Source organism: Chelonoidis abingdonii, chromosome 1 (assembly GCF_003597395.2).
Source record: "Chelonoidis abingdonii isolate Lonesome George chromosome 1, CheloAbing_2.0, whole genome shotgun sequence".
NCBI classification, from domain to species: Eukaryota; Metazoa; Chordata; order Testudines; family Testudinidae; genus Chelonoidis; species Chelonoidis abingdonii.
The window spans coordinates 158,418,408-158,443,044 of NC_133769.1; the positions used below are offsets into that span (position 1 = coordinate 158,418,408).

The 24,637-nt window shown below is 44.1% G+C and overlaps 1 protein-coding gene across 2 annotated transcripts in view; it reads right to left on the reverse strand.

Moving 5' to 3' along the window:
* Positions 1–17,740, reverse strand: part of ATP1A1 (ATPase Na+/K+ transporting subunit alpha 1) — a 34,347-nt gene extending 16,607 nt beyond the window's left edge. Inside the window, exons 1-7 of one of the 2 annotated variants that reach the window (XM_075071900.1) lie at positions 17,697–17,740; positions 5,141–5,254; positions 4,059–4,118; positions 2,379–2,582; positions 1,866–1,979; positions 1,150–1,284; positions 814–931 (exon numbers count right to left, since the gene is read on the reverse strand). In XM_075071900.1, the coding sequence (XP_074928001.1) occupies positions 814–931; positions 1,150–1,284; positions 1,866–1,979; positions 2,379–2,582; positions 4,059–4,118; positions 5,141–5,170 (661 nt within the window). In that variant the 5' untranslated portion in view covers positions 5,171–5,254; positions 17,697–17,740. Of the gene's footprint in view, positions 1–813; positions 932–1,149; positions 1,285–1,865; positions 1,980–2,378; positions 2,583–4,058; positions 4,119–5,140; positions 5,255–17,563 lie in introns of both variants that reach the window. The other variant, XM_032799933.2, reaches the window with a different exon arrangement.
* Positions 17,741–24,637: the final 6,897 nt, after the last annotated feature.

Genomic DNA, 24,637 nt, shown 5'->3' on the forward strand with positions numbered 1-24,637 from the left:
CTATTTTGGGGCCTATCCCTCTGGTACAATATAACAAGTGTCAACCAGCTACTAAGTACAACATTTCTGCTCCAACACTGGATTGACAGTGTGATCTAGGCATATTATGCGTGTTGCCATAAAGGTATGTACATGCATATCTGAGGGCAGAACTGAGCCCTACATGTTTACGAAAAAAGAAAGACATTTTTATTTGTAAATCCTCATTGCACTTTATCTTGTTACATTGGGACATGTCCTATCACACAGTGTTGGGTCACAAATGACAAAGGGAGGGGCTAATTTATACAATTGCCACTGAGTCTGCTGAAGAATTCTGCAGGTGGAATACTAGTTCTGTTTGAGGGGCACTGGAATTCTAAATTCTCTAAAGCAGCTATATTACTTTCAAACACAATACCTGTGTCTGATTATATTATTACGGTGCCCTAGACCTCAACTGGGCCTTTGAGTGAGAACGATGCCAGGGGAGCTGTACAAATCCATGTTCTTTTTCCTTTTTAAAGATCTGAAATAGTTAAATTACTAGAAGTAGAGTAAAGCAACATATTGGAGGAAACCCAAAACTCAAAGCTAACATTGCTGCAGAAGTTTACTATCCAATTACACACTGGCAATTTCCTATCAGAAACAGCCTCTCTCACGGGCTATACCCTGGTTGCTTGCATGGGAGTTGGAAGTGGAATTCATGTGCTTCCAACTACGTAAAGTTACACATTAAACGTTTATACTGCCATAGCAGCTTTGTGATTTAATGTCTTAACCCCTCATGTTACATTAGTGCACATTTTATGGAGTATTAAAGCCACATACCTTCTACACAGTTGGTGGAAAAGAAAGCAATGTTCCTCGTCTCCAGTGGGTTCTCGTTCGTGAAATCTGGAGACCTGGTCTGAGGCTCTGACTCACCAGTGAGTGAGGAGTTATCCACCTGCATGGAAGTTATATATCACTGTTTCTTGCACAGGCGGACAAATACACAAGAAGGAAAAGAAATTTAAGGGGAACACACTGTAATTCTAGGGCACTTCTACATTATCATCAAAAAAACCTAATGTCCCATAAATTCAGCATTTAATTTAGCTAGTTAGAAAAGTGACTCCCTTAGTATGGAACAGGGTTTTCAGAGACATTTGAAAATGCACCCACCTTACAGCCATGAGCACTTATGATACGAAGATCAGCTGGAATTCTGTCTCCTCCTTTCACCTCCACTAGATCTCCAACTACAACACCTTCAGCATTTATGCTCAGCTTCTCACCATTTCTGATCACAAGGGCTTGCTATAAGAGTCAAAGAATACACTACTTTAAATATAATTCAGAAAAGGCTTCAAGTGGCCAAAGGGTCTTTCCTCTCATGGTGGTAAGTCAACTTATTTACCTCATATGGGAATGTAGTTGAAGAAAACGGATGGGTTTAGTTTTCCTGTCATTAAAAGCTCTTCCTTGCCATGGTGATAAGGCCCTATGGCGCGACACAGGCTATTTAATCCAAATTAGAGCTAAATTTCTGTAAGTGCTTTATAATCAGGCCAACAGAAGTCCAATATACTAAGAAGCTGCAGTCAAGTGCTTTACCAGACACCAATAACTGGTGATATTCATCCAGCGAGGAGTATAGCTAGCGTTTGCTATTGTGCACTAAGTAACTCTGCTAATCCCAAGAGAAATATGAAACTTCCACTTTTAACAGATGGAGACCCATACTGACAGATTTGACTTCTTTAATGCCAATCTGCTACAAACTAGTAAAATACCTCCTAAATCCAGTCATGTCTTTTGCAATGAGAGCAACATTCCAATCAGGTTAACAATCCTGAGCTAGCTAAAGCCTGATCGCTAGGTGACCAGACATTACATACCTGAGGCACCATGTTTTTGAAGGATTCCATGATCTTAGAACTCTTTGCTTCTTGGTAGTATGAGAAGCAGCCAGTTATGATAACAACAGCAGCCAATACAACACCCAGATACAACTGCAATGAACAAAAAGTCAACTGAGAGCAGATTTTGACTGAAGGGTTTAGTTATCAATGTCTAATGCTTACACTAAATTGCACAGCTACTTGCAGTCTTTACATCATGTCTGCGCACAAGTTAATCAAGAGTTACGGTCAATTTTATGTTCCAGGAAACAGCTGAAACTTCTGTTAATGAGATCGGATGTGAGCTGAAATTCAGCTGCTGAAGGCATGGACTGAAGACCATATACTGTATGTAGAAGCACAGAAATTAAACTAGAGTGAGAGACTATAGTTATGAAAATACTATCACTCATTAAAAACCTTAGGAAGAGTTCTTGGACTGAAGGTTTAGACGCAAGACAAACAACATGTCTAGCTCAATGCAAATGAGCCTAGTACACAAGTACTCACATTATCATTATTTGGCTCCTCATCCATTGCAGCCTGGATGCCATAAGCCAGAAAACAAAGAACAGCTCCAATCCACAACAGAAGGGAGAATCCTCCAAACAGCTGTCGGCAGAACTTTACCCATTCAGGAGTGGTAGGGGGAGGTGTGAGGGCGTTTGGGCCATCCCGAGCCAAAATCTCAGCAGCACGAGCAGCTGTCAAACCCTAGAACGCAGGTTGGGAAGGTAGTCTAGTTACAGCACTGCAGTAAGGTCATACCACCAGGCTCTTCCTCAGTTTGAGGCACTGTAGTCAAATGTGATGGAGCAAGCCATTCTGAGCTCATTGCAAGAATGAAAGCAAAGGCCGGAGAGAATACTTTCCTTACAATAAAAGGGCAAAGACAATGGGAGCCTTTTAGTGTCTCCAGGTAACTATTTGTACTACAAATCTGCACAATAAAATAACCTCATAAGTAACTTCTATTTCCAGCACTCAGATGGAAGTATAAGCTGGCCAGGTGAAAGATAACAGTACAGGAGTTCACAATGATGATGGGCCTTCAATGTCAAAGGTGTGATGGAACCACAATTGTGGAAGTTATGACCCCTTTACTCCACCCCGAGAATAGTCCACAGCAGACTGTCAGAGGCTCGGACGTTATGGTACAAGCAAAAATCAAAATGGCCTTTTATGTGGCCGTTTTGATTTTAGTCTTCCCGAAAAAGTTTCTCTCAAGTTTTCAAAAAGTTTGACTTGTATGAAAAGAATTAAGTTTTTCGCCCTACTGTGCTATAAGACCCAAAATAAAAGATATCTTGCTGCATCAAACCTTGTAGGAAACAGCTGTCAACTAAACAGTACCAACCAAGATGTGAAACCAGCATTGTACCCTGCTCAAAGTGCTGACCAATTCATTTATGAGATATTAATCATAGCAAGCTAGCACATTTTACAGGTTTCTACACGTCTCAGGAAAAACAGTCAAGTGGGAGATAAGTGATGTAGAATTTTTTTTTGAAGTTTGTCTAAAGATTTTTTTTTTTTAAACCAACTAGCTACAAGATTGTTTTGGGGACCTGAAAGCTTTTTTCCCTGGTTGTGTGTGCCCTGTACAGTCAGTTTCTCTCTTGCTTGAGAGGCCCCTTTTTTAGGAGAGTAGAAATATACTTGTACAAAACCATCAGGACATTAAGTTGCTCTTTAAACAAAACTATTTCAAAATGCTCTATCCCTTTAGTTATCAAGTACAATAACTTGGTGGGGGTTTGCTTCTTGTCTGAGATTCCAGCACCCTTTGTTATAAAAGTAACATTTTAACTACTGATGGTCAGTGTTAGGTTTGTGGCCATGTCCTGGTTTACAGCAGAGGATTACCAGACAAATACAAGAGAACACAAGCAAGAACACTCAATGCAAAACCTAAGAATCACCTTGGAATACTTAAGAGTCACATGAATAAATCCTAACTTTGTTAACAAACAGTCACTAAAATATTTGAGCCAATCAGTATAAAGGGAGGAAGAGGAGAAATATTTGTGAACACTAATGCTAGAACTGTTAATGCACAGACTAACTAGAAGAGTGGTGGTAAACAAATTTGACAGCACTGAGATCTCCCTTCACAGCAGGCTTATCATATCGGTGAACCTGTTCCTTTTAAGAAGCTGACAAATGGGACACGCAAAAAAATCTACCTACCCGACTCAAGTCTGTTCCGTATTTACGATGAAGTTCATCAAGGCTGAGTTTATGATCATCCTGGAGGAAAGACAAGAAATTGGAGCTGGAATGTGCAACAACAGTCCATGCATAACAGTGAGCAGAGGCTACTTACTGGCTTTCTACTCTCTATTCCACTGCTAATAATAGCTTCATAAGATGGAGGTTTTCATGGCAAGGGAGAGCGTTAAAGCTGAGACGGTTCCAAAGTTGTAACTTCACCATTTCATTCCTCTCACCCTGCTTATAGCTATTCAGAATAGATTTATTCTATGCAGCACATTGCTGAGTGTTGTTAGACAGATGTCATGCTCCATCCAAGAGGTGGTTGCGTTTCTAATGATGTAGAGTACCCTGAAAGTGGTCTGCATCCCAGGAGGTTTTTTGGGTGCATGGTTTTTTGTTTGTTTGTTTTTAATGGAAGGGAGAGGCATACAGAAGATTTGCTAAGCAGTCCAAACTCCCCTTCCTAAAATGCACAGCAAGCTTGCAACTGGTTAAGAGCTTATACACTTTTGTTTCCATATCGTACATCACAGCAAGGAAACACAATCTAAAGTAGAACCTGGTGAAATTTAGCCAAATGTGATGCACAATTCACTCATTGTGGACAGATGTCCACAGCACTAAAATCGATTAGCAGTAATGCACACTACTGACGACAGTCTCTGCAGGGGCCAATGTTTAAGTCTAGCCATAGAGACTTAACTCACTGGCTAAAAAGGCAGTTGCTCCACAGCAGGCCAGAGTCACAAGGGGAAGGACAATGTGGGGAAGACTGCACTTCTGATACCCAAGCTACACTTACTCTGGGGTATACATTTATACTACGGCTGCACTAAGAACTTACTAGATGCCTTTAGTCTCTGTAGCAATGTCAGATTTTTAATGTCTGACATTGCTACAGAGCTAAAAGTGTATAAGCTCTTAACCAGTTGCAAGCTTGCTGTGCATTTTAGGAAGGGGAGTTTGGACTGCTTAGGCACCTAAAGACAGAGTGTTTTCAAGGAAGTACATGTTGTTGAAGAGCCACCAATTCTTCCCCTTCCTCACTTTCTTACCATTGAGACTTCCTTTTTCAGTTCATCCATATCCTTCTTTTTCTCCTTCTTCCCCTTTTTCTTCCCGGCACCATGTTCTGATGTAGCAGTAGGCTCATACTTGTCACGTCCAGTCTGAGAAAAAAAAAGTTGTTTTGAGAAATGGCTGATCTTTAACTACTTCCGTAGCGTGTATCGTTTCTATATTCCCCATGCACAGAATTTCACGTCAGACAACTACTTACATTTAAATTATGCTACTTTCTTATAAAAAAGTTGGTAAAAAGACTAGCCTGCTCAACAACATCCCTATGCAGCACGGATTACTGCCAGGGATTGCGCAAGTGCTGGCTGAAGTTACTAGACACATAGCAAGCTGCACACTATTCACAGATCAGTTTTGAGGTCTGAGCTTCAGGCCTGGTCTACACTATGCATTTAAACCAAATTTATCAGCGTTAAACCGATTTAACCCTGCACCCTCCACACGAGGCCCTTTATATCAATATAAAGGGCTCTTTAAACCGGTTTCTGTACTCCTCCCCGACGAGAGGAGAAGCGCTGAAATCAGTATTACCATATCGGATTAGGGTTAGTGTGGCCGCAAATCAATGGTATTGGCCTCCGGGCGGTATCCCACAGTGCACCATTGTGACCGCTCTGGAAAGCGATCTGAACTCGAAGCACTGTTCTGCAGTGCTAGAGACCAGCGAAAAAGTACACCGCGAACCTTTGAATTTGCATGCTTCACATTTGCCCACGTGGAGGCTCTGAATGCAGACACAGGTGGCGGATGCCAGTGAGGCGGTCCAAAGTCCAGAAAGTGCTCCAGCAATGACCGTATGGAGGAGATACTTGGATCTATTCCGCTGTATGGAAGGCAATCTTTTGCTATTCGAAGCTTCCGGTTCAGAAGGACCGAAGTGCCCGAAAAGAGCATTGAAAGAGATCCTCGCCAGGCTATATAGCAAGTCATAGCATTAGATGGCTCGGGTGACGCCGGTAGATTTTGATGCCAACAGAGTCAGAGATAGTGAGGCTCCAGGTACGGAGAGCGAGGGAGGACTGATGACTCCAGCTGCCCACATCCCCGGCAGTCTCCGAGAGACAAAAGTCGATTTTGTGCATCTTGGCATGAGTTAGTGTGCCCAATGCCTGTAGGGTCAAACACATTGTCCGGGAGTGAAGTGCGCTATACCCTGATCAATTTACCCACCGTCCACCAGTGAAAGATAAAGTGGGAAAAAAAAATAGTTTTTGCACCTGTGTTCAGATGCTCCAGCAGCGAGACGTGTGGGATATGTTCCTACTCAGCATGCTGCATAGGTAGACATGATGCTGCAGCACTGAACAGCAGCATCCTCTCCCTTCCCCGGGTGGCAGACCGGTCTACAAATATGAACAGGGGGGGGGGGGGGGGGGGGGGGGGGGGGGGGGGGGGGGGGGGGCCATATCCATCGTCATCATCAGCCCAGAGCGCTCCTGGCTGGCTCAGGTGAGGTCGCCGGGGGCGCTGGGTAAAAATAGGAATGACTCCCGCGGTCATTCCCGGTAGATGTACATAACGGTTGGGTACCGTCCTCATCATATAACTGGGGCTGAGTTCCATTAGCCCCCCCCACACCTTTTCATGTATAAAGAAAAGATTCTGCCCGCCAGACTATCACAGCACTTGGAGGCTGCCTCCCCTCACTTTATCTCAACTAAAAAAATCAGTGTCCCTCTTATTCCTGCATTCTTTTTACCTTCATCACAACAAATGGGGGGACACTGCCACAGTAGCCCAGAGGGTTTGGGGAGCAGGGAACAACGGATGGGGTTGTTGCAGGGCACCCCCTAGAAATGGCATGCCAGCTCATCATTTCTGCGGGATCTGAACACAGAAGCAGCTGTGCTCTCTGTTTTCTGGTACACTGGTTTTCTCTAGTACAACTTGCCCCATATTCTTAGGCAGACCTGACTATTTTTTAGATACAACATAAAGAAGGGAAGACCTAGGGAAGTCAATTCCCATTTTTGTCTTTGCGCCCCTGGCCACCTCAGCGAAGGTCAGCCAGGAGCACCATGACAGCAGCAGACGGTACATGAACGACTGAACCGTCATCTCAGCGCCAATTTACAATGGCACAGCAGATGTACAGAATGACGCTAACCATCTCTGCTACCTGCAATGGGCTGAATGCTGTCTGTGTAGCGCTGCAGTACGCCTCTGTAGTGGCATCAGTACACATACGGTAACAGTGACAAAAGGCAAAACGGCTCATGGTTGCCATCTATGGCTCTGCCAGGGCAATCCAGGGAAAAGGGCACAAAATGATTGTCTGCCCGTTGCTTTCATGAGAAGGAAAATGAAGTACCGAACATTTATCCAGAATCACCACGCGACATGTTTTGCACATCATGCACTGGGACTTCACCCAGAATTCCAAATGGGCGGGGGGGAAGACTGTGGGAAACTATGGATAGCTACACGATAGTTACCCACAGTGCAACGCTCCAGAACTCGATGCTAGCCTTGGTACATGGACGCACACCACTGAATTAATGTGCTTAGTGTGGCCGCATGCACTCGACTTTATACAATCTGTTTTACAAATCCGGTTTATGTAAAATCAGAATAATCCTGTAGTGTAGACATACCCTTAGTCCAACTAGAAGTGATCCACATCACAAGAAATCAGCTCCAGACTACATACAAAATTCCTTCAGATGTGTATTAACTCTGTTTTCTCATGTTAATCTAAGCAGGGCTTTGGAGCTGTGCTCTGGCTCCGCTCCAGCTCCAGGCAAAACCTGCAGCTCCACTGCTCTGGAGCAGCTCCATGCTCCAGCTTCAAAGCCCTGAATCTAAGGGGGTGAGTGTGGGGATGATGGAACAGGAAGAGAAGTGATTCAATAGTTTAATCAATTTGAAAACAGATTTGACATTTCATGCATCCCCAAAACTTGGCAAGAGTTCATTTCAAGACACTTTCACACTTGCTCTTTGACAGTCTCCCAAACAAACAGTGCAAATTATTTTTGAAGACTGGTTTTATTTTATAGAGCAGATCCCCCTATAAATATTTTGGCATATAAGCAGGATGTGTGTTATTACAAAGAAATAACAACAAAAAATCCACCCACGTAGAGCTGTGTATGCCTCATGGAACAAACTGATCATGCTTCCATAATTCTATTTTCAGACATTTTATTCTCCTTAATTACAAAGGACATTTGCTTGAAATTGTGGTCTTTGATGCTTAGTTCAGGTTGTGGAGGGTAATAAGCAGCAACAGACAAGCACCTAAACAACAGATTGTTTTCATACAAATGTCTGTGGCAATCAAGAGACAAGAGAAGAGAGAAATACAGGACAATTAAGAAGCAGAAACATCAAAAGACAATTGGAGTTTCCCTATGAGGCACTAGCAGCCCCAGGCACTTTGTGTCCCTGCCTATTGCAGTGGGACCATGAAATGCAAATACGATCTCCCGCTCCACCCATGCAAAGGTAGATTTCCATACTTTCACAAACCTCTAGCAACACAGATCTTCCCCCTCCCATTTTGCGTAATATCTAACAATTACTAACATTTCCCCTTGGCAAATTTTCCACCACGGTTAAAATAACAGGCTCTGATAAAACCTTAAACTGTAATGGCCAATATGAGAAATGGATGATGATAAAACTAATACAATAACTTCTATGTTGTGCACGCACCTCTGATCAGAAATGGGATTACTGGTAAGTTAGGGTAATGCATGCCAAGAACCTGTTAACAGAGTCCCAATATTCAAGTATTAAGAATGACCTTTCACAAAACTTAAGATAAAAAAATTTAATTACAGCAGTGGTTTCAAACTATGGCCCATAGACTCTATGGGTCTGCAGACTACGTCTAATATTTCCAAAGGGATCTGCACCCCCATCTGAATTTTAAGGAGTCTGCAAATATAAAAAGGTTGAAAACCATTAAATTAAACTGTGCATCTGAAAGTGAAATTGACCATAAACTAAACAAGTGAATCCAAGCAGTCTATTTTCATTGCGAAAGCTGACAGAAAAGACTCCATAAAGCACCATATTCCCTTCTTCACTGGAGGTGAGCATTTATGTTCTTCATACTTCTGCATGCAGCCACAGGAGATCTGTGCAACAATCAAAGGAACACTGCAGGCTATTTTTAATGAATGGAGTGGAACTTGTCCTCTACCTCCTCTTTTATCTGTAAAGAATGAAGTACAGCTAAAGATTGTCAGCATTCTTGACATTGTCTTCACTATACTAAAACCACACTTTTTAAAAAAAAAAAAAAGGTGAAAGCAGTGTTACATGTTTAGGACAGCACTGAACTTTTAAGTACAGACATTCCAAGATCACAAGAATCTGCTACAAGGCAACTTGTAAGATATTTTCAGAGCACAGAAAGTTGCCATAATTTCAATCCACATCCTCCAGTCTAACACAAATTATTTGACTTTAAATTATGAATTGATACTAGGCGTTTACCTTCTGCTGTACACAATGTACATTTTGTGATCTTCCTGAAGCTTAAAAAACAAGTGTAATTTCCAAATGTACACACAGGGCAGGGTGCACAATACTGTGTAAAATTTGTCTGTTTCATATTACTCTCCCTAATAATTTTGTAATTCTGCCTGTTCAGAAAGTAGCTGGAGGTTAACTTGCTCATTTCAGCCTTTTATTCCATCCCCCTCCCCAATCCAAGTCACATGCTGAGGGCACTCTGACCCAACTACTCACTCAGACAGGATTCTGGGCAGTGCAAAGTATACTGAGTGGTACTTGCAAGGCCTACACACCAAAAAGCCAATTCAATCTAACAGTCTAAGATGAAAGCATAATTCAGAGCTCATACTGCTTTGACTCACATTTCTCATTTCTTCTCTACCATTTACTGAATGTTCATTGAATGTTCGTTTTGTTTCAGTACTGAGATTTTCAGTCTAAACATGGATACGATTTCTGCTCTAACTCTGAACCTAAAGCTACAGCAGCTAGGCATTTTCTGCAAGTGGTTTTAAATGCAGTTATATTTCTGTGAGATAATCTGGTTAGGGATTGAAAATGGATTTACCCCTAGCCATGATGGGGAGGGGAGGAGAGGCCTAAGCCTAGTAGTTCCTACATAAGTTAAGACTGCACTGAAGTTGGCTAATTTTCAGATGTGCTTGAGCACCCATGGTTCCTACAAAATTCAAGGAGAATTGCAGGAACTTAGGTTTCTATTTTTCAAAAGTGAAAAGTTCCAAGCCCTTATGATTGCAAAGAACACCCACACTTCAGGTGTTTCATTTAGCCCAGGGGTAAGCAATAGGCAGACTGCAGGCCAAATCCAGACTGCCAGTCACTTTTGACTAGACTGTGAAATCTTATTTACTTTTTGTTATTGCGGTGTGAAAAATATTTCTCTGGAGTCTGGACCTTGGTCAAGAAATCTGGACCCTGACAAAAAATTATTGACTACCCAAATTTCACCAAATGACAGTGATCCACAAGGAGCTACAAAAGAAAACTATTGCTGCAAGAGGTTGGAAAATGTCCCTGCTTTCCATTGGTCCAGTCAGAGCTTCTTAGCCAAAGCTTTATAAGCTTTACACAGCCCAGATCTGTGACTATGGTTGGATCCCAAATAAAAGAGAGCAGGAAGCCTAACAGAGCAGGTTATGGTAGACACTTTAAATAACAAAAGCAATGAGTCTTGGCATTGGAGAAAGGCAGGGGAAGGGGTATTCAGATGTACCATTCTATAATGTCTCAATCTATGTGACTGAAGTGATGCATGATAAGAGCCAGAATGTTTTAAAAAAAATCACTGGAGACCTCTTGATATTTACATTATGAACAGTATGGCACAAGGCATCTCCAGATGAGTCAAGGACAAGGACCACTTTCCTAGTGATAGACAGCAAAACTGCCCCTCGTCAAATTTAGGAAATGCTATGGCTAGCCTTTACTCTTCTGCACCCTCAAAAACTAGCCAAGTTTGAATGTTCAGCTTCCTGCTTCTGATTTTACAGTACAACATGGTTACTCTGAATCAGTGGTACTCAAGAGGTCTTCCAGGGGCATATCAACTCATCTAGATATTTGCCTAGTTTTACAAACAGGCTACATAAAAAGCACTAACGAAGTCAGCACAAACTAAAATTTCATACTGCTCTCGATACTATACACTGACATGTAAATACAAAATTTATATTCCAGTTGATTTTATGGTAAAAGTGAGAAATAAGCTATTTTTCATAATAGCGTGCTGTGACACTTTTATGTCTGATTTTGTAAGCAAGTAGTTTTTAAGTGAGGTGAAACTTGGCGGTACTCAAGACAAATCAGGCTCCTGAAAGGAGAATAGTAGTCTGGAAAGGTTGAAAGCCACTGCTGTGGCAGTGTGCTAGTCATTCAGAAAAGTTTTACTGAATGGCTAGGGAGACCTCACTACACCCGGGTTGGACACAATGAGCAGACTTGCTATTTTCAGTCCTATACTCAACTTCTCCCTCCCCCTTTATGAAAATGAGTGTGTGCAAGCCACACTTAAAACTGGCTCTGTTCAAAAGCTGGCCCATTCATGGAAAAAAAAGACAACAAATGCTAGATAACCCTCTGTGTTCCATGGAGCTATTTTCATCAGAACCATAAGCAGAGCTGGCTTCTGAAACCCAGAAAACTCATGGCTGATCAGTCCTTCCTAATTTGTGGGGCTGTCCTAATGTAAAGCATGATTTCCTCTTGCTGTATGACAGAACAAATAGGCTCCAATGTTCAAGACAATATAGAGCACACTACTAGCCATGTAAAGTCCAACAGATACAACAAAAGGGAGATCATCATGTTGGCCAACTTTTTCAAAAGTGCAAAGTGATTTTAGGTGCCCAACTCAACACTTTACAGGAGCCTGATTTTCTGAAAGTCAGAGCCTTTTTAAGTGGTCAATTTGGGCACCCACAAATCAGAAACTGCTTTTGAAAGATCCCTTTTCTCAGCTGGTCTGTTCACCCCAAACTTTGCTAGTTTCTGGCAAGAAAAGAGGTCTATCCAGGACTAAGCAGCCTTCAATTTTGAGTAACACTTCCAGAGGTGAAACTGTACCCTTCAGGGTATGGCTACACTTGGAAATGTGCAGCGCTGGGAGTTACAGCTGTGGTCGTACAGCTGTGTAGGAACAGCGCTGCAGTGTGGCCACACTGCAGCATCTGTGCTGAGCGCTGTATGGAGTGGTGCATTCTGGGGTCAGCTTATCCCAGGCGTTCAAAGTGGCTGCAACGTGCTTTTTTTCAAAAAAAGGGGGGTCGGGGTGGGTATGACAGGAGCGTCGGCGCCGAGACAGAGAGGAGCGGATCTTTTTGGAGCAGATGCACTGTGAGCAGCTCCCTGCCTTGGCACAAGTTTGCGCATATTAAAGCGGGGGGTGGGGTGGAGTGCGACAGGGAGCGTCAGGGAGGACAGAGAGAGCGGATTTAATTTGGAGCAGACACTGTGAGCTCCCCGTGCCTTGCAAAATTCTGGCCATTTCCCCCACCCCTCTCTCAATCACTCTTAAATGTAAAAAGGCTTCAGACCAGACATAAGCACGCTTTGCTCCGACTGAACTCCCTCCCCTACCTTCTTACCGTGCTGTTTGTCTCCATGCAGCAAACAGCTATGTGAACATTTCCAAAGCCTTGGCTCACGGCCTCACTCTGCTGGAGAAAGAGCAGCTGTGTTTGGTAGCTCCGGGGAGTACCTTCCGGTTTGTTGTAGACAGGAATTCTGGGAATACCTCTTAATACCACTGGAGGGCCCAATAAACAGGCGCTGGTTGAGTTTTCCACACCTTGATATAGCAGCGGCTGCATTCACCAGCACTGGATTCGCTTACACCCTACACCCGTAGCAGACCAGGAGTACAGCCAGCGCTGCAGCCAGGGAGTTGCAGCACTGGCTGAGCTTTGTAAGTGTGGACACCGAGTAAGTTGCAGCGCTGTAACCCCCTCACCAGCGCTGCAACTTGCAAGTGTAGCCAAGCCCTCAGTGAGTGTATCCTACAACCAGTTTAAAAAAAGGAAGTGGAGGGGAGAAGTAACAAAGTAAACTGCTGCTCCTGGTCAGGCAATTTTCAGGCGAGATGATATAGAAAGCAGTTAGGGATAATATATAGAATGACACTGTCTCCTGGCTACCTCTGTTCCTCACAGTCCTGTGTGTCTTGAGGGGACAGGAACTGAGCTCCCGACAGCTGTACTCGAGGCTGAAAACCCAGCTAAGCAGCCAGTCATCAGATTCCTCCTCCCCTACTACCAAGTAAGTAGAGTGGATGTTTCCATCAGCTTCTTTTCATACGCCCTCCCTTCCCCATATACAGCAGTTACAAGGAGCACAGCATACGCCCTCCCTTCCCCATATACAGCAGTTACAAGGAGCACAATTCTCTTTTCCCATGAAAAGGCACTTGGGTAAAAGAAAAAAGAAAAGCCTTTCCTGTTTGGACAAACCAAGCAAAGATAGGTGAACAATATTCAAGTGGTTAAACCACACAGAGTCTTTCCTCACATCTCTTCCCTTAACAAGCTCTGATTTGACACATTTGCTAGAACAGTGTTGCAAAGTCACAACATAGTACACACATTCTGACTAAGTACTCAGGTACATACACACAAACATTTGCTAGAACAGTGTTGCAATGTCACAAGACAGTACACACATTCTGACTAAGTACACACAGTACCCGTAACTACTCTGTCACAGATTTTCCATTAGTATCCCTCCCACTCCTGTTTTATGATTCTATACTAGGTCAAACAGTCTTTTAATATGCATAACCTGTGTCACTTGACATTTTTAAAGTGCTTTCATATAATACAAGACATTAAAATAACCAACAGTCTCCCATTTAAATACAAACACAACCCCCACCACTCAAAACACCCTCATCTACCTCCCCACCTCCATTCTGGTCTTTGGGCTATAACTGTAGTGAACAGTTTCTACAGGATGTTCTGATAATGCGTTTGAGTCAGGAACTTTACAAAACCAATTTACATAATACAGTAGATTAACTGTACCTAGTTACAGTGGCCACATGAGGTTTGTAGTGCCATTACCCTTTTGCACCACTGTAAATAAATAAACAGCCTAACAGACTGAAATACGTTATACACTCCAATGTTTTTCTGGGCTACTAAATATGAGAAGGCCTTTTCTGAAAACAATTTATTTTAATTAGTGTCTGCATAGTCTTGTGTTCTCATGGCTCTCTTACCGTTCATGTATTTACGTCAACATCGTGACTGCTAAATGGCATTGATCAATCCAATGTTAGGTCAGTTAGTGTTTGTATAGCACTTTGGAAACAGACCACTGTAACTGCTAAATATTATTACTAAATAAGCAGAGTCATTTTAAAACCTTCCAGGAAATATTTTAAGAACTTCAATAGAAAAAGATTCCCTCCACTCCACATAGTTACCTGTACACCATCTAAAATATTCAGATTAAAAACAGACACTGCTTTTTATTTTTAAAACTGAGTCTAAATGATCAACTAGGGAGGATTTTTTTCTTTATGCTGGCTTTAGGACACGAAGTTCTTCTCTCTCTGCTCCAAAAATCTTGGCTTTTGCTTTCTTGGCTTCACTCAAACTTACTTTTTTTTTTTTACTACGGGTTTTTTATTATTATTATGAATAATCAGCCATAAGAAGCTCTTTTCATTGCCAGTTCCAACCTGGCAAGCTGAAAGGATTAAAAAATGTTGATACAGCCCCTTACCCAAGAGGGGAGAACTACACAAAGCATTATGTTATATTATACCATGCCAACAGTTAACAAGTTTGGTGTGATGCAATGAATTTCTCAATCCCTGAACACCTTCCTTCCCTCCCCCTTTTATCACTGGCTCTGGCTACTATTGCTAAACAAGCCCTACCTATTATCATGCAAACTTTCCCCTCCAGGCCTTGTACTGTAAGGAGTATAAAGTACTTTTATAATAGCCAGAAGATATTTAAATGGCTACAGTTTCAAGTTTAGCTCCAGAAGGGCATCTGATAATGTTACCACACAACTAAGATTTCTTTTCCATGCTGACCTGGGGACTGTTAGTATAACCTTCAACCTGGAACATGCGTTCACCCACACCATTCACAGGCAAAGGCCCTTTATAACCTGAAAAATGTAGCCAATTTGTTAGCCACAGAGCCAATGGAGGGGAAAAGAGAAAAAAAATAAAGTGATCAGAAATGTTACACATAACCTGGTCAGATGAGGCACACTACATTTTAATAGACTGATCTGCTCATCAGTTTGTGTCTGATGAAGTGGGCTACAAGCTTATGCTCAAATAAATTTGTCAGTCTCTCAGGTGCCACAACTACTCCTGTTCTTTTTTCACGTTTCTATAATAAGCCCAACATTAAAGTCTCTCCCCTTCCCATTTTCCCCATGCAGTTTTTACTCACGTTAGAGCAAATTTAATTATTTTAAGTGTTATGACTTAAACTAAGATCGGTTTCAAAAGCCTAAACCACCTCCTCTATTTCTATGGTGATCTGATGCCTTTCAAAGAAACAAACTGTAGAGTTGTAAAAAAACAGCTGTGTGCGTGTGTATGAGTGAGCGAGCGCGACACACCCCCCCACATCACCCCCTAGTGGTTTATTCATCGCAGAAAGTTAAGAGCTGCCGGATCCCTCGCGAGATCACCGCTAACACGCCGGGTAGCAGCGATTCATTGCCGGGTTTGGGTCTCTCAGACCTTGGGAACCGCAGTCCCAGCTCCCAGACCTGCCCAGCGGGCTCATTCTCCCCCGCGCCAGGCGAATCGCCCTCGCGCAGCGACAGTTGCCCCGGAATCCGGCGCGGGGCCCCTTGCGCAGCCGGCAGCGCGCGCGCGCGGCATCGCCGGGTTTGGGTCTCTCAGACCTTGGGAACCGCAGTCCCAGCTCCCAGACCTGCCCAGCGGGCTCATTCTCCCCCGCGCCAGGCGAATCGCCCTCGCGCAGCGACAGTTGCCCCGGAATCCGGCGCGGGGCCCCTTGCGCAGCCGGCAGCGCGCGCGCGCGGCATCGCCGGGTGGGGGGCGCGAGGCGACGATTTTTTATTATTATTATGATAATCAGCCATAAGAAGCTCTTTTCATTGCCAGTTCCAACCTGGCAAGCTGAAAGGATTAAAAAATGTTGATACAGCCCCTTACCCAAGAGGGGAGAACTACACAAAGCATTATGTATATATATACCATGCCAACAGTTAACAAGTTTGGTGTGATGCAATGAATTTCTCAATCCCTGAACACCTTCCTCCCTCCCCCTTTTATCACTGGCTCTGGCTACTATTGCTAACACAGCCCTACCTATTATCATGCAAACTTTCCCCTCCAGGCCTTGTACTGTAAGGAGTATAAAGTACTTTTAATAGCCAGAAGATATTTAAATGGCTACAGTTTCAAGTTTAGCTCCAGAAGGGCATCTGATAATGTTACCACACACACTAAGATTTCTTTCCATGCTGGACCTGGGACTGTTAGTATAACCTTCAACCTGGAACATGCGTTCACCCACACCATTCACAGGCAAAGGCCCTTTATACCTGAAAAATGTAGCCATTTGTAGCCACAGACCAATGGAGGGGAAGAGAAAAAAAAATAAAGTGATCAGAAATGTTACACATAACCTGGTCAGATGAGGCACACTACATTTTAAATAGACTGATCTGCTCATCAGTTTGTGTCTGATGAAGTGGGCTACAAGCTTATGCTCAAATAAATTTGTCAGTCTCTCAGGTGCCACAACTACTCCTGTTCTTTTTCACGTTTCATAATAAGCCCAACATTAACAGTCTCTCCCCTTCCCATTTTCCCCATGCAGTTTTTACTCACGTTAGAGCAATTTAATTATTTTAAGTGTATGACTTAAACTAAAGATCGGTCAAAAGCCTAAACCACCTCCTCTATTTCTATGGTGATCTGATGCCTTTCAAAGAAACAAACTGTTAGAGTTGTAAAAAAACAGCTGTTGCGTGTTATGAGTGAGCGAGCGCGACACACCCCCCCACATCACCCCTAGTGGTTATCATCGCAGAAGTTAAGAGCTGCCGGATCCCTCGCGAGATCACCGCTAACACGCCGGTAGCAGCGATTCATTGCCGGGTTTGGGTCTCTAGACCTTGGGAACCGCAGTCCAGCTCCCAGACCTGCCAGCGGGCTCATTCTCCCCCGCGCCAGGGCGAATCGCCCTCGCGCAGCGACAGTTGCCCCGAATCCGGCTCGGGGCCCCTTGCGCAGCCGGCAGCGCGCCGCGCGCGGCATCGCCGGGTGGGGGCACGTCCCGCCGCTGGCCTAGACAAGCCGCGCGGGTTGCCCCCCGCCCCCGGCTGCACCGGCCGGAAGAGGCCCCCGGGCCACGCCCGCCTGGAGCCGGCCAGGGCCAGCGCGCCACAGGCCGCCGCCGCCCCGCACTCACCCCCTTCTGCCATTGGCGGCGGCGTCGGGGTCGCTTCTCGCGCGGGCCGGGCCGCGCGGGGCTGCCACGCGTCCTGCGCCGCTGCCGGCTGCGGTGACTTGCTGCTGCTACTGGGACTCCGGGGCTTCCCGGCCGCCCTGCTGCGCCGCCGGCTGCTGCCTGCCGCCCCGCCGAGCTGCGACTGCGGGCGCGCGCTTCCCGCCCTAAAGTAGGCAGCGAGGCCCCGCCCCGGCCGCCGGCTTCGCGGGAGTGAGCGCGCGCTAGGGGCCTGGTGTGTGAGCGCAGCAGCGCCCCTTGCCCCGCGCGCCCCGGCGGCACGAGCCCCACGCTCCCGCCTGCACGGTTGCGGAGGGGGCGTCACAGCAGCCCTGGTCGCCTGCCCCCAGCTGCCCGGACCTGGGCGCGCTCGGCTCCTGGCTTGGGGAGCCGGCAATAGCCAGGTGCTTCAGGAAGAGGCAAAAACTACGTAACATTTAGGTCCGCGGATATCCACAGGGTCCGCACCTAACAGACACTTACGTAACCACGGCTCAGGGACCACTTCCTGGGATGAGGAAGACCTCACATACTGTAGGGAGGGGGTGGGAGAGCGTGAAGACGAAGTGACAAACCACCCGTTCTTCTTTTCTAGTGACTATAATGTTAGGAAGAAATGACTGAGGTGACACATCCTGACCCAGCCACCCTTTCAAAATATATGCACAAAATACATACAATGGTAATGATGATGTCAGGCAAGAAAGAGGGTTGAGGAGGTCAGTCTATACCAGGCGTTGGCCACCTTTCAGAAGTGCTGTGCCAAGGCTTCACTTATTCACTCTCAATTAAAGGTTTTGCATGCCAGGAATACATTTTAACATTTTCAGAAGGACTCTTTCTATAATATCTAGCTAAACTATTGTTGTATGTAAAGTAAATAAGGTTTTTAAAATGTTTAAGAAGCTTCATTTAAAATTAAATTAAAATGCAGGGCCCCCCAGACCTGTGGCCAAGACCTGGGCAGTGAGTGCTACTGAAAATCAGCTCAGGTGCCACATTTGGCACATGTGCCATAGCTTGCCCACATCTGGTCTATAATTACAGTCTTACACCATGTGCCATCATTTATACTTGTGCAAAGTGAGTGTAAAACACTTCTAATGAATGGCATAAGTGAAGAATTTTTGTTTGGGTAGCAGCATTTTTACAAAAGCAGCAGGTGCAATGGAGTGGAGAATCAAGCCCTGCATGCGTGGCTGCCGTGGGCATACACTGAATGGATGCATGCAATAGACACACATCCACATTTCGTGCATGTCAAGACTGCCTCAGTCTCACACACAAAATCTTCTTGTTGCTATTGTATCTATGTTGAATCTTTTCAAGCTTTTTGAGGGGTTGATCTACCACATTGGTTTTAAGTGTCCAAGCGGACTATGGACTTTAGCATTTTTTTTTAAAATAATTATTCTCCTGAGAGAGGGATACGACTGAAGTATGGTCTATAATCAAATAATTTCCAGAAGCTGTAACCATTTGTAAATAGAAGTGTACCCTTTCCTCCTTACCACTGCTCACTGTTTCAAGACTTTAGGATCTGAGGCTGTGCCAGACTTCCACAATCACTAGCAACCATTATTTGCATTCATTCAAACTGGTCTGCGGCACAGTCTTCAAGTGCACAATGGGACCCATCTGTACCATATCAGCTACATTGCATAAATAAATATTGAGTCAAACCATACCTTTGCAGATATAGGTATCAGCTCCTCACATTTAGGAGTCAAGCCTGTTCACACTATCATTTCTTTTGCTTGCCATTAAGAGAATCCACGTAAATGTAGACCAAAGAGCACCCTATGAGAACGCAACTGGAAATGTCGCTGTCTTCAGCAAAGAAAAGTTCCTGTCTATGTTGGTAGTCCCTGTTAAGCACTGACAGTTTTTAAAGATTGTAACCATTACCATTCTACACCCAAGCCTGGTCAGCACTAGCATTATTTCAGCTTCACTGGTGTTCGCAATACTGGACTCTCTGCTAGAGATGAGCCACTGGCTGCTGACACCAGTTTAGGCACCATGTTGATTAGACCCACTCTGAATAGGGTTGGATGACATGGTACTTGAAATGCCAGTGGCGCTGCTATCCCAGGATTAAAACCTTGATACAGCCTGTTCTCAAGGCCAGTAAATATAGATAGATGTTTTGTGGCAAAAAATAGCTTCTGAATAACAATCAGCTGAGAGATTGCACTAGACTTCACTGTGCGAACTTCCGTGCTTTCGAGCATAGTTATGACCAGAAAGTTGTGACTAGTGCAGTATTGCCAACCCCAACTGTTCTAAAATCATGAGTCAGGCTCACCAAAAATCATGAGATTGGCTTTAAAATCATGAATTTATGTAAAAATAATAGATTAGGTGTTTATTTGCCTTCTGCTTTTTGAGCCTTTAGGGCAGTGTTTCTCAAATACTGCCACTTTGGCCGCATGTGACTACCAGGGGCTTTTCTTGCGGCCACAGCCTCCTGGGCAGTGATGGGGGGCAGGGGCACTCAAAGCATCGGCCCCTCCTCCAGGGCCATCAGTAGTGGTTGGGCCCTGCCCCTCTCTGGAGACAAAAACTGGAGGAGCAGGCAGCCAGTGAGTTCCTCGCTTTCCCCGGGGCAGTTGGGTGGGGCTTCAGCCTTGGGTGGCAGGCTCCAGGCTCTATTCCCCGATTGTGTGGTGGCGGGCTTTGGCCCCAACCTCACCCCCAACCCCCATCACCCTGGCCCCTGCTGTCTCCCCTAGTGCCCCATTGTCACTGGCCCCTCTTCCTCTGTACCCTCCCCACCCAGGGCTTAATTAATCCCCAGGCTTGCCAGGACTTCGTAAGTCTGCTGTGAAAAATGATATTTGTATGTTTGTTGTTAGCACTTTTCACAAGAGACTTACTCTTTAGAAGTCTTTAAAAAAAAGCAACCAAAAAACCCAACAGAAGTAACAAGAAAAAAGACAAGAACGGGCAAAGCACCTTATTTGTGTTTCTACTCTGTTTAGGTCCAGTAAAGAATAGAGACAAGAGTACATTTTTAATATTGAGTCTGCAAAAAAGTCCTACATAAATAAATTACAATGATTTGGATATGTGCATGTGTTTGTTTTTCCTAAAGTTAATTAAGTATTTTAGGAAAAACTCAGAGTGGCCACCAGCAAGAGTTGGTGGTTGCACTCTGAGGCCACCAAAAATTTTGTTGCAAGAACTTCTGCTTTAGGGTGCACTGAGGTCACATTTTGAAGCTGTCTCTGCAGCCTGGGGGGCTAGATATGTACTTTGTCTTTAAGAATGAAGACTCAAATCATCACATATCTGCTTGGCTCCAGGAGCTGGGGCTTTAAGGAAAACAGACTCATGACAAAAATCACAGGAGTTGGCAACACTGAGCTTGAAACTAACATTGTGGAAGATGCCACGGCTTGTGCTAGGCAGGAAGTCAGCTCACAGGGGTCCCTTGTGGTCTTAAAAAGCTATAAAAAGTGACTATAAAAATTCTTACTCAGCAGGTTTGCTCCCTTTGCTTACAAATCCTATTTTAGCCAATCAAATAAATTCATTAGCCCAGTAGACCCCATTCAGCCCTGGCAGTGAGAGTTAGGGACACACAGAAAGACCCACTATTCTGCCTCTCTAGTCACATTTCAGAGCTGAGCCATAATGAAAGGTATCTCGATATTTAAGGGAGACCTACCTGTACAAAGGTTGCTTTTCTTCAAGAAGTAAGCTTGGTAATATTACAGAAATGTGGATCGTTAAATAGCTCAATTGCAGGAAATGGTGCTAGCCAAAGAGAAAATGAGGTCTTTTTTCAATGGAGTGGAAGAGCTAGTGTTCCTCCTGGATTTGGTGTAGCAGTCAAAGTGGACAGACCTTCATTTTACTGAGGAAGGATATCCAGTCCTTTAATGAGGAGGCTTTAAATTCCCCAAACCAGAATAGACTAGAGATCATTAGAAAGGGGAAGATGAGAGCATGCAAGATTCTATCACTTGATCGTCCTATGCAGTTAATGCTTCCAGCTCACATTCCCTCTCTGTAAAATGGGGGTCAACTCTATTCAAATAATTGTAAAGCATTTTGCAAGCCATGAATGAAAGGTGCAGTATATGTAGGAAGCATCACTTATTTTGATTAAAATCATTTCCACAGCATCAAATTGTGATGTTTTAGACAGAGCACTCTGGCTTTAGATAGGAGAATTAGCAGCATGTGAAATTTAAAGAAATAAAGATTCTGGGTCTGATCCTGATCTCTGCGCAGGGTTAGAAAATATGGTGGTATAATGCCTACAGCCACTCTACACTAAAACTTCAAGTGTAGCTGCCATGGTGGGAGATTTCCTGAACAATGCTAGTGCAGATGAGGTATAAGAGAATGTCTGTCATTTCTGAGGCAAGAGAGTTTCTAAATAGAATGATTTAAAATATCAACATTTTCTGTGAGGGGGATCTGCCTGGACAAGGCTGTTTTGAAAACTGATTTTTGCCAAATCAAGGTAGTCAAAGAAAAGAAATGTCTCTTGTTGCAGGCCTGGTCTACAGTTAAAATTTAAATCGACCTAGCTACATTGCTAAGGAGTGAGAAAAATTCACATCCTGAGTACCATTGTTAAACCAACCTAACCCCCAGGTGTAGATGCAGCTGGGTCAATGAAAAAATGCTTCCATCAGCTTCACTACCATCGCTTGGGAAGGTGGATTATCTACTTTGATGGAAAAACGCCTTCCACTCACGTAGGAAGGGCCTGTACTACAGGTGCTACAGCGGCACAGCTGCAGTGTTCTTAAGTGCAAACATGTCCTCGGACCTCCTAATAGAAGAAAAGCTAAAATATTTTTATACTCCAGTTTATTTGGTTACACCCCTTTGTTTATATGTAGGATCTACATTAATTAGTTCGTGTTTGTAAAGTGCTTTGAAGATGGAAAGCGCTATGTGAGTTCTTAATTTTATTATTACTTTTAAGATGGGCATGTTTATTTTATAACAAATGATTGATTAAATCTGTTAATTTTAAAGAAGGTTTCTGTGTTGTGGGAGATACAATATGTATGCTAGCCTACCTTTTTTTTTAAAAAACTAGGTCTTATTTAGGAAGTTAACAGGTTTACAAACCCTAGCTATATGAATAACAGAGACAATACAATAGTCACTGCAGCAGTGAGCTTTTGTTTAGAGAAACATCATACAGTAATATAATCATTGGATCTCTCTCTTTAACAGGGTGTTACCATGCTAACCCAGGTTTTATTGGCAGTCTATTAAATAAACATTCCATTTTAGCCACTTCATCCAGAGGGATGCGGGGGGACAACTCTATTGTTAAGCAAGCATTGTTTATGATGTTCCGAACACTTTGTACTTCTTAGTCACTATACTGCCAGAGATCTCAAAGCAATTTACAGACATTATTTTAGCTCTCTGGGCCCTCCGCCCCCCATGTTCTAGGCAAGTATCATGATCTCATTTTCCAAATGGGGAAGCCAGCCCAGAGAGGGGCAGTGACTGCCCAACATCATGCAGAAAATTGGGTGGAACTGGGAATGTAGGTCAGCTCTCGTGACTCCCAGTCCTATACCTTAAACACAAATGTCCTTGCATCACACTCTTATCCTTCCAAAATCCATTTGAGTCCCCTGTTAAGAAACTGACCTGCAGCTGTCATTCTGATCTTTCACTATATAACTAGGAGATGCAAGGTAGGTGAGGCGATGTTTTATTGGATCAACTTCTGTTGGTGGAAGACAGGGCCGGCTCCAGGTTTTCTGCTGCCTTAAGCAGCAAAAATAAAATAAAAATAAAAATAAAATAAAAAGCCAATTCGCGGCAGCTCAATTGCACTGCTCTGTTCTTCGGCGGCAGTTCAGTGGCAGGTCCTTCACTCCCTCTCTTCTTCTTTGGTGGCACCTCAAATAGGAAGAGAGAGGGACTGAGGGACCCGCCGCCGAATTCCTACCGAAGACCCGGACGTGCCACCCCAATAGCAGACGGAGTGTCGCCCCTTTGAATTGGCTGCCCCAAGCACTTGCTTCCTTAGCTGGTGCCTGGAGCCGGCCCTGGTGGAAGGGACAAGCTTTTGAACTTCACAGAGCTCTTCTACAGCTCTGCAAAGCTCCTTTCAAACCAAAGGAAGTTGGGCCAACTAAAGCTATTAGGTCACCCACCTTGTTTCTCTAATATCCTTGGACCAACACAGCTACAAAACTCCAAACAACTATATAAGTTGGGTCGTGCCAAGCCAGTACAGTGAAACTCCTCTTATTGGCCCCTCTCCTCCCTCTTCCCACACTTGTTTCAGTTATGTTACTCACTTTGCGTCACTTGCATGAAAGACTCCCCGATTTTTGAGGTGCCTTGACAAGGAAAAGCACTATTCAACATTTTATTGATCAGAATACATTCCATGATTCCAATTCAATCTGAATGAAAAAGGGTTCTGCTGAACTGGGATAGGAGAGCTCCAAGGCAAACCCAGGTGTTGATGATTCAGTAAGAAGCACTCTGTCCCAGACTAGGATTTAAAAGGGGGTGATGTTCGCTAATACATGCTAAGTAACACGTATTAAAAGTCTAGTGTAGACACGGCAGTGCATACCTGTACATGATCTACGCTAGTCCCGTTAAAGCCCATCTTCCCCTCTAGGTGTCAGCTCAACCAGGTTAGCATGCGCTAAAGGCTGCGTGTCTTGCCTCTGCTAGATTTTTAAAAAAGTTAGCTAACGTGCTATAAGTGGATACATTTCAGTGGCAGACGAAGTGAACCTCAGATGGCGTTTACAAGGTAAATCACTTTGAGATTCAGCACATTATATAAATGCAAGTATGTATTAGTTATTAACGTGTGCATAACATTCAATAGCTACATAGCACTTTTGATCATAGTGCTTAACAAAGGTGAATTTTATTAAATTGAGGAACAGAGAGGGCAGACTTGCCCAAGGCCATGCAGCATGTCTATAGCAAAGTCAGAATAAGAGCCCAGGAGCCCTGACCCCCAGTCTCCTGTTCTTACTGCTAGGCATGCTGCCTAAGCCTTCCACGTATACATATGCCGAT